This window comes from Poromitra crassiceps, assembly GCF_964638095.1.
Source record: "Poromitra crassiceps genome assembly, chromosome: 1".
Classification (NCBI taxonomy): Eukaryota; Metazoa; Chordata; class Actinopteri; order Beryciformes; family Melamphaidae; genus Poromitra; species Poromitra crassiceps.
In genome coordinates this window covers 52,375,353-52,389,445 of record NC_139623.1, presented here as the reverse complement: position 1 = coordinate 52,389,445, position 14,093 = coordinate 52,375,353, and the positions used below count along the sequence as shown (strand labels likewise).

General features: G+C 46.0%; 1 protein-coding gene across 1 annotated transcript in view; it reads right to left on the bottom strand.

Annotated features, from left to right (window-relative positions):
- selenbp1 (selenium binding protein 1) overlaps positions 1-14,093 on the bottom strand; it is a 60,506-nt gene that overhangs the window by 24,397 nt on the left and 22,016 nt on the right. The window contains exons 3-4 of the mRNA XM_083645435.1: positions 7,428-7,540; positions 4,037-4,222 (exon numbers count right to left, since the gene is read on the bottom strand). Coding sequence (XP_083501561.1) covers positions 4,037-4,222; positions 7,428-7,540 — 299 coding nt within the window. The remainder of the gene's footprint in view (positions 1-4,036; positions 4,223-7,427; positions 7,541-14,093) is intronic.

Genomic DNA, 14,093 nt, shown 5'->3' with positions numbered 1-14,093 from the left:
ATTTTCTGTTTCTAACCCCTCCCCCTACTCTAATCCTAACCCTAAAATCTCAGAACGTTACTATTTTACAATTTTCGAGCCGAAATTGTAAAATAGCAACGTTGGTCCAAAACGTTGGTATTATACAATTTTCTGTGAGACTGTGTTGCTCTGATCAGACATTCTCACCAATCTATTCCAGAGCCGCAGTATTTGACCTTTGTGTCTGATGTTTGTGGGTTCCCATCCCATATCACCACTGATGGCCAGGATTGGAGTGAGTTTATGAACTCCTAGAGAATAGCGGATGACTCTTTGGTGCAGTGTTACAGCTTGGATGATCCCGGAAGCCCCAAACACCAGAAGCATAATCCAACACAGGACAGACACATGAGTTATACAGTTGTGTGTAAGTATCAAAACCCAGGTTACCACAATGTTTAACTTTGTTCAGTACAGAGCCCAATGCTCTGCCCGCTGATTGAGCTAGCACATTGACTCCCTCCTTAAAGGTCATATGCTCATCCAGCGTCAAGCCCAAATATTTATAGTGAACCGTATATGATAGCACTACTGAACCAACATTAAAAACAAAAGAGCTCCTCACCCTTGAAGTGGGTCTAAAATGTACTATTTGTGTTTTGTCTTGATTTATCATAAGTACACAGACACACACACACACAAATGATTAGAGGCACCGTGAAATTTGTCCTCCACGTTTGACCCATCCTGGCTCGTCCTCCTCCATGGTCAGGCCAGGAGCGCCCGGGGACCAACTTGTTCCAACCGCCGCAGGTCAGATGACCATCTTCTGCATGTGTTTAGTGGGCGTCCATACTGATGTTATATGGAAGAAACCGCAGGGGAGCACGGGGGAGAATGTAAACTCCACACAGGAAGTAGTGTACTTTCTTATAGTTTCACCACTCGGACCAACTCTTAGCAGGAGCAAGCTTTGATAGGGCCAAGATCAGCAGCACGACAGGACGCCGGCCAACAGCTGTCACAGTGTTTATCAGTCCGAACTCAGTCTGAACTCTCTGCTCCCATGATGAAAACAAACCTGCTCCTCCCAAATGCTTGTCCTCCGGTCTCACAGTTAACTCCTTACTGGCAGTTGGGGCGTTGGGGTAATAATGCATTACTGTAATCACATTAGATTTGTCTGTAACGAGTAGTGTAAAGGGCTCATTATACTCGAGCAAGGCTCCGTGAGGTGGAGCTCCGCGAGTCACGTGCAGACCTCGCGCTGGGGCAGATGCTTTTATACTCAGAAGTGATCAGCCAAGTGATCAACAAACATTACAATGGTAATATGGCTCATTTCCACCACATATAAGAGCACAGTACAGCTCTACTCGATCTGGTATTACTCGGCTCTACTTGATATAGACTCTGTTTCCATAGCAAGTTTACTTGCCTCCGCCCACACCTGGTCGCCATAGCGACCGCATATCTGCCCTCCGCCCATAGCCGAAGTAGGCTATAAGTATAACGTTAAAATTAAATCCATACACGGAACTTTTAAACTGATTATGAAATACTGGTGCCTAAATGACCTACAGTGTACATGGGCAAATGTGACAATCGGCTAGGAGAATGGATATCACTTTGTTGTTACTCAAACTCACATGCATGCACTGCGCGGGGACGGGAGAGGCGCTACGGGGAGAACCCCAGCGGCAACTCAACAGGCAAGACCGCGGCTTCGCCTGCGGCCTAGCGGAGCCAGCTACAAAGGGCTTCCCGAGGAGCGGACTTTTTTCTCTCTCAAAACAATTGAAAACCACCGCATGTTAAAGCTGAGCAAGACCCCTTCTTAGATTATTATGATAAGGAATTTGACGCAAGAGCTTTAGATTAGTAGCCCCCAACACCTCTTCCCACCCCCCTCTTGTTCTTTCCTTGTCTCTATTATTATTATTATTATTTATTTATTTTTACACTTGGTTGTCATTGCATCACAATTATTCAGGATATTGTATACATGTATGACATCATGCAACCTTGCACCTATTTTGTATTGTCTGTCTTCTATGAGTTTTGTTTTTTCTTGTTTGTATTGTTTAAAAACGAATAAAAACAATTTGAAATAAAGCTGAGCAAGGAGATCGATTTTATTTCACCAGAGCCGAAGGCAGCAACACAAAAGAAATAACTTCTGGAAATAACAGAATAGAAGGTAAGCCCCACTAAACTGGTATCCAGCATTGACAGTAGATGCCTACAGTAAACACAATTCTGCCTGACCAATCAGTCATCTGCAGTGTTTTCACGTCACCGTATGGTACCGGGTCCACAGCCCTAGAATCTCAACAGAGCAGGGACAAAAAGCAGCACGACTCAACCCCGACTCAACCCGGGCTGTCCACGTTTTTGATCGGTGGAATGAGACAAAAAAGCGAGACGAGCTGTGCGGGGCCGCGTTGATACCAGCGGTGGAAATGGGCCAATAGTGAGAACAGCCCGTGAAAAGTCGCAATGAAACGCTATTATGTGCAGTACTGAGTGCGCATTCACTCTCAAACGACCATCAGCACATGAATGAATCACCAAACTTGTTTTTACTGAATAGCCGTTTCAGTTCTCAGCCCTGATAGCCTACTCGGTGCTACATGTCTCTCTGACCTTGAGAGCACCTGTTCCACTAGCTCCATCAAAAGAGCACCTGTCATATCCTCCACTAACTCCATTACGCTCCCTCGCCCACCGCCTCTGGCTCCAGGACTCGTCACATAAAGTTACCATCCGTGGTCTGAGGTGCAGAGGGTATAAAGCAGTTTCTTACCCGTTTCCGAGGTCGTATCGCAAATTTGAAGAAATTCACATGCTCTTGCAGAAGTCAGTAGTGAAGTCAGGGAGTTAAAATTGGATTTCCGCTATTCTGACCTTGTGTATGTGTGGTGTGTGGGGGTCTCTCTGGCCTGGTGTATGTGTGGTCTATGGGGGTCTCTCTGACCTTGTGTATGTGTGGTGTGTGGGGGTCTCTCTGACCTTGTGTATGTGTGGTGGTCTCTCTGACCTTGTGTATGCGTGGTGCGAGGGGTCTCTCTGACCTTGTGTATGTGTGGTGTGTGGGGGTCTCTCTGACCTTGTGTATGTGTGGTGTGTGGGGGTCTCTCTGACCTTGTGTATGTGTGGTGTATGGGGGTCTCTCTGACCTTGTGTATGCGTGGTGCGCGGGGGTCTCTCTGACCTTGTGTATGCGTGGTGCGCGGGGGTCTCTCTGACCTTGTGTATGTGTGGTGCGTGGGGGTCTTTCTGACCTTGTGTATGTGTGGTGTGTGGGGGTCTCTCTGACCTTGTGTATGCGTGGTGCACGGGGGTCTCTCTGACCTTGTGTATGTGTGGTGTGTGGGGGTCTCTCTGACCTTGTGTATGTGTGGTGTGTGGGGGTCTCTCTGACCTTGTGTATGCGTGATGCGCAGGGGTCTCTCTGACCTTGTGTATGCGTAGTCTATGGAGGTCTCTCTGACCTTGTGTATGTGTGGTCTATGGGGGTCTCTCTGACCTTGTGTATGTGTGGTGTGTGGGGGTCTCTCTGACCTTGTGTATGTGTGGTCTATGGGGGTCTCTCTGACCTTGTGTATGTGTGGTGGTCTCTCTGACCTTGTGTATGCGTGATGCGCGGGGGTCTCTCTGACCTTGTGTATGCGTGGTGCACGGGGGTCTCTCTGACCTTGTGTATGTGTGGTGTGTGGGGGTCTCTCTGACCTTGTGTATGCGTGGTGTGTGGGGGTCTCTCTGACCTTGTGTATGTGTGGTGTGTGGGGGTCTCTCTGACCTTGTGTATGCGTGGTGCGCGGGGGTCTCTCTGACCTTGTGTATGTGTGGTGTGTGGGGGTCTCTCTGACCTTGTGTATGTGTGGTGTGTGGGGGTCTCTCTGACCTTGTGTATGTGTGGTGTGTGGGGGTCTCTCTGACCTTGTGTATGTGTGGTGTGTGGGGGTCTCTCTGACCTTGTGTATGTGTGGGGGTCTCTCTGACCTTGTGTATGTGTGGTGTGTGGGGGTCTCTCTGACCTTGTGTATGCGTGGGGCGCGGGGGTCTCTCTGACCTTGTGTATGCGTGGTGCGCGGGGGTCCGTCCCCACGTCGATCACGTAGACACGTGAGGAGATGAGCGAGGGCAGGATGAGGCGGTTGCGTTTCTTGGAGGCGTCGCCGAAGCAGCTGCTGCAGGCGTTCCAGCCCGAGTGGTGTAGCTCATCACCAAGGTTCAGCATGGGCAGCCGGTGCACCACCTGCCAGGGGTCAGGGGTCAGGTGGTTAGTATGGTGGCCAAGAGAGAGAGAGAGAGAGCTCAATGCACTGCAACTTCAGAAAACACATTAACACAAATTAGAGGTCCCATTTTGTATAAAACAAGATGTCCTTGCCTCTTCGATTCTAAAAGACTTGGGTGTGCTATAGACAAGTTTCCGCAGCTCTTCCGGTACATTTACCCTTCGGGGTACACAATCGCCTGCTGACATCACTGATGATGTCACAATACCTATGACATCAATGCCTATGATGTGATGTAATAAGATGCTCCTGCCACCTCACCACCCTCTCCTCCTCCTACCACCCCCACACACCTCTCCCCTGCTGCCGCCCCACCAGCACTGAAGATCTACGAGGAAGAAGTGCGAAAACTGTTTCAGCGACAGAAGACTGCTAAGGCCCCGGGCCCAGACAGAGTGTCTCCATCCTGTCTGAAAGCCTGTGCTGACCAGCTGACCCCTATCTTCACTCGAATCTTCAACAGATCACCCAGTTCCAAAGAAGGCCTCCATCACAGGACTTAATGACTACAGGCCCGTCGCCCTGACGTCTGTGGTGATGAAATCCTTCGAGAGACTGGTGTTGGACCACATGAAGGACGTGACAGGACACCTGCTGGACCCCCTGCAGTTTGCCTACCGGGCAAACAGGTCAGTGGATGATGCAGTCAACACTGGACTACACCACATATTGCAACATCTCGACTCCCCAGGGACATATGCCAGGATCCTGTTTGTGGACTTCAGTTCGGCGTTTAACACCATCTGACCATCATCCCTGAAATCCTCCACTGCTCCAGACTCACCCAACTTGGTGTGCCAGCCTCCACCTGCAAATGTATCATAAACTTCCTGACAGACAGGTGAGGCTGGGGAAAATCACATCCAGCATCCGGATAATCAGCACTGGTGCCCCCCAGGGGTGTGTGCTCCCCCTGGTTTCTCCTCTGCACGAGCGACTGCATATCCAGGGACCCATCGGTCAAACTGAAGTTTGCAGACGACACAACGGTCATCGGTCTCATCAAGGACGGTGATGAGTCTGCTTACAGACGGGAGGTGGAACAGCTGGCCCTCTGGTGCGGTCAGAACAACCTGGAGCTGAATGAACTGAAAACTGTAGAGATGATAGTGGAGTTCAGGAGGAGCCCCCCAGCACTGCCCCCCCCCCCCCCCCCCCACACACACACACCATATCCAACAGCACTGTGTCTACAGTGGAATGCTACAAGTTCCTAGGATCCATAATCTCCCAGGACCTCAAGTGGGAGGCCAACATAGACACCATCACCAAGAAGGCACAGCAGAGGTTGTACTTCCTACGCCAGCTCAGGAAGTACAAACTGCCTGAGGAGCTACTGATCCACTTCTACACCGCCATCATCCAGTCTGTCCTCTGCAACTCCATCTCCGTCTGGTTTGGCTCAGCCACCAAACATGACAGGCACAAACTGCAACGGACAGTCAGGACTGCAGAGAAAATCATCTGTGCCAAACTGCCCTCCATCCAGGACCTGTACTCTTCTCCAACACTTACAGCTTTACTCCCAAGACACAACACAAGACAAGAACGCATCACCAGATCAATCTCACATGCACTCATACCAGTACCACCACACAAAAATAATTATGGACTAAGATCATTATTCCACACATACACCAAAATTTGGAACGAGATCCCATTTCACACCAGAGAAATAACCTCTATCTCACATTTCAAAAAAGCCTACAAACAACATCTGATGCTAGAAAACACCTGTAATCACTGATCCGACTCACCCCTAGGTTTTAATTTTTTGCTGTTGCCGTTTTTGTATTGATGAATGAATGAATGTCTGTAAATGTAATTGTTTTTGTTAGGTCTGTAAAATTGTATGTAGTGAACAATTAGTAGTGATTAATTATTTTTTGTTTAATGTACTGCAGAACAGGAACCTGCTGAAAACCAGTTTGTAACTGAGTCAGGCCAGTTAAATGTACATGTGAAATGTCATTTTTATCCCTTCCTGTATAAATAAAGTGAACTGAACTGAACTGAACTCCTCCAGAGTGAAACAACGGGCAGGAAAGATAATCACAGACCCATCTCACCCCGGTCATGATCTGTTCCAACTCCTCCCCTCTGGCAGGCGCTATAGAGCACTGTACGCCAAAACTAACAGACACAAAAACAGTTTCTACCCAGGCCATCACCCTGATTAACACATAAAATCTTTCACTTGATCACTTTTGCAAAAACTGGAATGACTTGACTTCACTCTTGATCACTTTGGACACCTTGCAAGCTTGAACACCCAATGTGCAGTAACCTGTATCACCCTCCCCCTTCCCTTCCCGAAATATCTGATGCAAAGCCTAAATCACATTGAACGGTAAATAACTGTGCAACACCTGACCTGATTGTCTATAGGCTACATGTAGCTTATTTATACACGTAACTAACGGTACAATACCTGACCTGATTGTTTATACATGTAGTTTACGATATTTATACACATAAATAACTGCAATACCTGACCTGATTGCGTATTATACATGTAGCTTATTTAAAGGGACAGCTCACCCTAAGATCCAAAATACATATTTTCCCTCTCACCTGTAGTGCTATTTATCCATCTATATGGTTTTGGGATAGTTGCCTGAATTTTGGAGATACGCAGAGATGTCTGCCTTCTCTTGAATACAATGGAACTAGATGGCACTCGGCTTGTAGTGCTCGAAGCACTAAAAAAATACATTTGAAAAATTCAACAACATTGTCTCTTTCCAGAAATCATGACTTGGTTACCCAAGATAATCCACAGGCCTTGTTGTGAGCGGTTTCATGTAGGAACTATTTTCTTTTGCAGTCTCCTGTAGGAACTAGCTAGCAGCTAGCAGGTGTAGTTCGGTCAAAAGAAAATAGTTCCTTCATGAAACTGCTCATAACAAGGTCTGTGGATTATCTTGAGTAACGGGGTCATAATTTCTCAGCTCCTTTCCTTTAATCAAACCAATCAGTGTGGCCTGCATAATTCTCAATTCATGCCTATTTAAAGCTTTTGCGCCGGCCGCACAGGCATTTTACACTTCACCATGCCCACAATTTGCATTGCGCTCGGCGCTAAACACGTGCAAGCGCTAAATTCGCTTTTGCAAAAAGCGCTTTTGCCGAGATAGGGCCCCTAGTCTCAGCTGAGTCTACCTGGGAGAAGGTGGAGGATTTTGGGTCGACGTCGACGGTGGCCAGGTAGTCGGGCTTCTGCACGCCGGTGTTGCGGTAGATGCAGGGCAGGTAGACGATCTGCTCCCGAGGACCTGAGAGAGGACCACACAGACCAGCCACCTCCTCAGCTCAGTGCGATGCAGAATGAGATCACCTCCAGCTCTTATGAACCTTCACTGTTAGAACACTCACTCTGGGTTCTGCCTGAAGCCATGATGAGTTTTGGAACCTTTAGTTGTGGCAAAGGAGGGAAACACTTGTCCTATTTCTGAATGACAGACTTCAGGAAGCAAAGTTTCTCCAAAACAATGAAACTCTCCATTACTTAAAGGGACAGCTCACCCTAAAATCCAAAATACATACACCCCCCCCCCCCCCCAACACACACACACACACACACACACCTGTAGTGCTATTGTGTTAGTTGTCTGAGTTTTGGAGATATCGGGCATAGAGATTTCTGCCTTCTCCAATACAATGGAAGGCATTGGGATGGGGATGGCACTCGGCCACCCTATGGGATGGCACTCGGCTTGTGGTGGTCAAAGCGACAAAAACATACATTTGAAAAACTCAACAGCAATGTCTCTTTCCAGAAATCATGACCCGGTTACTCAAGATAATCCACACCTTGTTGTGAGCAGTTTAATGTAGGAACTATTTTCTTTCGACCGAACTACACCCTCTAGCTGCTAGCTAGTTCCTACATGAAACTGCAGCTAGCAGTTGCTAGGGCAGCAGCTAGTATCTAGCAGCTAGTGGGTGTAGTTTGGTCAAAAAAGAAAATAGTTCCTAGATTATCCTGCTCACAAGAAGGTCTGCGGATTATCTTGAGTAATCAGAGGGGTGTACCACGAAGCAAGATTAGTGGCTTAGCGAGGTAACTTCAGGTTTAACCCTAGGTTTGCCGTACCACGACGGGGAGCGTGCCTATGTTCCCACAGCCCTATGTTCCCACAGCCCTAACCCTAACCTTAACCCAACCCTAACCCTAACCCTAACCCTAACCCAACCCTAACCCTAACCCTAAATGTGGGAACATTGGGCTGTGGGAACATAGGGGTGACCCCCCACGATGCTAGTTAACTTCTTACCGAGATAGATCACCATAGCAACTTGTGCTCTACGGCAGTGATACTCAACTGGCGGCCGCGGGCCACATGCGGCCCGCGGGCGCCCCCTGTGTGGCCCGCGATGGAATTGTAAAAAAAAAAAAGCAAGATACCCGCTGAATAAGTGTCCAAATGTTCATGTCATCCTGGCCAATACTCCACTTCTGTTATAGCATTTCAGTCTGGAATATGGAATATCTTTCAATAATCTATGATTTAGCTGCTAAATTGTCAAATACCGCCATCTGCTTGCTACCCAGGCACTTATGTATGTACTTAACCTAACTAACTATCCGGTGTGCACAACATTGTCAGACTAAACTCCGGCTGACACCCCAAAAACCTACAATCTGCTACAGAAAAATGTATATTGATTGTTTATTAACTGGCCCCTGGCCTTCTATCATTTCACGAAAGTGGCCCCCGGGCAAAGCAAGTTGAGTATCCCTGCTCTACGGCTAACCTGCTTTGTAGCAGGTTAAGTTCAGAGGATAAGATCAAAACCCATGAAAGACCCACCTGCTTACCAATCAGCTCTCTGGAAACAGAGAGTTGCCATTCATATGGTCCCCATATGAAAAATACATTGCATTCAAATGAAAAAGAAAAAGAAAAAAGAAAAAAATGGCTCCTGTTGAGGCCCACTGTTGGCTCCGTGGGCCTCTAGCCTATCACCTGTCTCGTGCAAGTGTCATTTAGCGCTCTGGCAAGATACCGTCGGTATGTTCCGAGCGCAAAGAGAGGTCTGGGCATTGCCCATTCCAATATAGGCGTTCCAGCGCAATGTGTTAGAAAAAAATCGCCTTGGGTGCTCTCGATTCTAACGCCAGGAAATAGCTGGGCTTAGCGCAAACGCAGACGTATGCCTGAGCGCAGACAGTCTCCACATCTCCGTGCAGTGCAGGAAATCCTTGCTTGGATCCATTTACGCACGGCATGGATGTCACTCTCCACTCGCGCCTGCACACACTCTTCTCTCCTTGGAATGCCACGTTGATTTTCAACTATAGCCTACATTGCAGAAAAAACACACCTTGATTTAAAAATGGGAATTTGTTTGTCATGGTTTTATTAGTCTACATAATTCCTGACCATACAGGTTTGTGGTGTGAGGTAACAATAGATTGCTTTTGAGAAAGTTGTGACGGTGTTGTGCCAAGCTGCCTCTCCCCACCCTGGCCGGCCCAAAACACCCAGGGCACCGACCCACACCCACCCCACCACCAAGCCTGCATACCCGTCCAGCTCCCACCTTCTCGGGGAAAACCCCCCTCCAGCACCCGGCGCACACAGACTCCCGCCCCGCCAGACCCTCGTTCCCCTAGTCCAATTCAAAACGCATAATTTTTTCGCACAACACCTGTGTCCGGCCAGTACAGTAACCTCTTTCCCTGCAATTGCACGCATGTAAGACCAGCTTCTCCACAGCGCGGATGGCAGCTGAAGTCCCTCTCGCCATCAAGCAGACAGTGACGGAAGCATGTGTCTTTATGTGCGCCAAGGGGAAAATGACACTAAATTGGTGGGATTCGATGTATATATATTAATAGAAACAAATAGAAAATAGCTGATTAATAATGTGTGTTGGTGGAACGAAATTCAACTTCTTCAAATAGAGCAGCATCACTCATCGCGGCTCTCAGTACACTGCGTAATTACGCATGCAGTATATTACCGCAGCGGAGATAGAAGAGAGCCCAAAAAGGGATAAGCATACAGACGTTTGGGCAGCAGCCCTTTTTCAGCGTGTGAAATGGCAATAATACCACAGGTGATTCATAGGTGGGCATGAGCACGTTATTTGATTTCTATGCATGACAGCCTCACATCTCTCTCTCTCTCCCTCTCTCTCCCCATCTAGGCTATCTTTTCTCTCTCTCTCCCTCTTTCTCTCTCTCACTCTAGTCCCTCTCAGTGAAGGAGGAAGTTGCTGACGTGACGCTGTGGTTTTATGGGCATGACCACACCTCCACAATGCTTTTGGGCATAAACACGCCTATAGAGAAGTGCGCCGAGATGATGTGAAGCGCAGCGGGCCGACACGCCCACAATTAGGGCTTTGCGCGGCGCTATTCCAGGGCAAAACGTCGCTAACGCAAAATTACCGCCGTTGGGAAGATGGGGCCCAAAATCTTTAAATAGGGTTTTCAGGCTCAGATTAAATTTGTAAATAGAGGTTTCAGACTCAGATTAAATCTTTTAGAGTTTTCATGTTCAAATTAAATCTTTAAATAGCGTTTTCAGGCTGAGATTAAAGAGGACATGACTCTAATTAATTTGCATTTAACAACAGACAAGACTGCTTTCAAGTCTGAAATTTACCTAGATTTGCTAAAAAGATTAACATTAACTTTAGGCGCTAAGGGCGCTGCTAGATGACATCACTAGGTTGACTGTACAGTACAGTAAAGTGTAGTACAGGCTAGTTAGGTGTTGGTTTGTAGTAAGGATTTTGAATTCTAACAGGCTCACAGCATATGCTGTTGTGTTTCTGGCTTGGATTGTGGTTGTTTTGATTCATCAAAACGTTCCAAATTCTTATTACTACCAACACTCCACTACTATACTGTACTATACTGTACTGTACTGTACTGTCAACCTCGTGGTGTCATCTAGTGCCCTAGCTGGCGAAAAGGTTAAATGTTTTTGTTGTTGCTTTTATCTTCCTAGCAAATCTAGGTAAATTTCAGACTTAAAGCAGTGTCCTGTCTTGTCTGAGGTGAAATGCAAATCTTTATCTTTATCTTTATTGTTTATTTGAGCAGGGACAGCACACAATAAATATATATTGCACCAGAAATAGCTAAGAGCTAATTTGCATCTGTAGTCCAGTGCGCACACAGTACATATCAAATACATAAATAAAAGAAAATCCTAGACCCCTATTCTCCCACAGGCCTTCGGCGCTAAAACGGGCCTTACACGCAAAAAAAACGTGCCTTGCGCCTGTCTCGGGAAGATATCAACATGGCTTTAGGCTGGCAAATGCGCTTTACGCTGAATGGGCGTGGCGCTCTCCCTGAATGGGCGAGAATGGGTGTTTCGGCCTTAAATGCCGGCTTAATGACATCTTCCCACCTGGCGTAAATTTAGCGCTTTGCGCTTTTGAAAACCAGGCCTATTCAGTGCGCCAGTTGAGCGGGGCGCTCCTCTGCCTCTCCCCTGTCACCCTTCTCTGTCTCTCTCTGAAACCAGGCCTATTCAGTGCGCCAGTTGCGAGGAGCACTCCTCTGCCTCTTCTCTGTCACCCTTCTCTGTCTCTCTCTGACTCCCTCGATCAGACAGACACAACACACGTCCCATAGGAAAAAGAAGTTGTAAGTTCACTGCCTGTGAAATGTCCCAGCATGCATTGTTCTACTCCATTTCGCTACTAAATAGCAAACGAATGAGCCGAAATAGATATAAAGGTAGATGTAAATAATGTGTAATGGTAATACAACCTGCAATTGTAGAACATTTCAATATTGGACCAAATAAAACATTGAAATGAAAACACCACCCTATGTGAAACATATATGTCATCCTGGTCCTATATATATCCCTCGTCGATTTAACGTGATTTAGATAAGTGACAGCGTAACGCGCTTCTACTGTCATGTCCTACTGTGATGTCCGCTCCAATAAATTGGCTCTACTTCACATTTTAGTTTTACAATAAAAACACATTTATGCAATGACTTTGGCCCAATCCCAATTCTTTTCTTAACCCTCAATCTTAACCCTCAAGCTCAACCCTCAATCTTAGTAGCCCTCAAAACTAAGGGCTATCTTGCGACTTTAAAATGGGACAGCCCTTAAAGGGAGATACGTCTTCAGACTGTGGGGGGCAGCAATATGCCAAAGCTCCGTCCAGTCTGTCAATTCAAAAGAAGAGGAAAAAAGCATCCCTACAAATATTTCCTTGATAATATAGATGTAGAAATGACGATAACCATTGTATTATCTTAAATGTCATTTTATGGATTTCCGTTTTGGAGCCTAACACATTTGTTGTTGCTAACTATCGATAGTCAGTAGCCGTGCTGGTGCGGTCAAGCCATATTATTATTATTATATTATATTATATTATAACATTGCTAACTTTGCAACGTAGCCGAGTTAACACGGTCATCAGTTAAACCGAAACATGTTATCGGCACTGCTGGATGTTGTAACTACTGACTACCGTGTTCATGTGATAATAGTTTGCAGTTATCTCCCATGCTTTTTATCTAATGATCTATCGTTAGATAAACAGCCTGGGAGATAACGCTAGCCCGGTCATCTTACGAAAATGTCCGTGCAAACATTACACGTAGGCTGTATCTTGATAAAAAAACAACTCAACAACGACATTACCACCGAGAATTATGGCATTTCGTAACAACGTTAACAATGTTATAATATAATATAATAATAATAATATGGCCTGACCGCACCAGCACGGCTACTGACTATCGATAGTTAGCAACAACAATTGTTGATAGGATTCCAAAACGGAAATCCATAAAATGACATTAAACTAAGCTAATACAATGGTTATCGTAATTTTTACATCGCTATTAACACGTTCACTGCCAATGACGAGTTATCTCGGCTTACAGAATCCAACCGCTCACTGCCAATGACGAGTTATCTCGGCTTACAGTTTTTTCAGTGGTTTCCACTAGCTGGCGCCCTTGGGCAATATGTGAATGTGGATCCGACCTCTCCCGCTGCCCCGGAAGTACTCTAACAAAGATTTCTATATAAGGAAGGCGGGATCGTTTGATCGGCGTGGGTTGAAAGTAGGTAAGTTGAGACAGAGAGAGACAGCATTAGTAGCGAATGAATGAATGAATGAATGAATGAATGAATGAAAATTTTATTTACGTGTCAGGACAATTTACATGACCCATCCCACATGGGATTATCAGACACATCAACATACAGTTATTTCCATATCTATTACGGTGCATGAACAATACAAAACCGTACAAACACACACACAGCACACGCGGCATCAGCAGCAAAACACAGATTTAACTACAATGTATATTAAGTAAAATATATGAATTATCTATCATATGTCATCTTTTTCCTCCTATCCCACGCATGAGAGATATATTCGGAAAAAGCAAAGATGTTGTCAAAGAGAAATTCAAGTATGGCACCTTCTTCAAAATCTAACAGGTTTAACTCAGGGGAGTGAGCTTTTTTAAATAGTATCTCTCGTAAGTCATGATACAAAGGGCAATACAAAATAAAATGAAATTCATTCTCCACTTCCATCAACTCACAATATTCACAAATCCTATCCTCCTCCGCCGTCCCTCTGTATCTGCCTGTTTCAATATGTAAAGGCAGATACCACATCGTAACTGAGCACATAAGGACCTCTTACTTTTAGGTAAATTAAACATCACATATTTTTCACATTTAAATTCATTTTTAAATAAACAATAAGTTCTTAATTTTGGCTTCTGCCATAATTCTTCAGTCCAAGATTGTAACCAGTTAGCACGGATCTGAGATTTGAACGACTCTACATTTATACACATTCTTTGAGAGT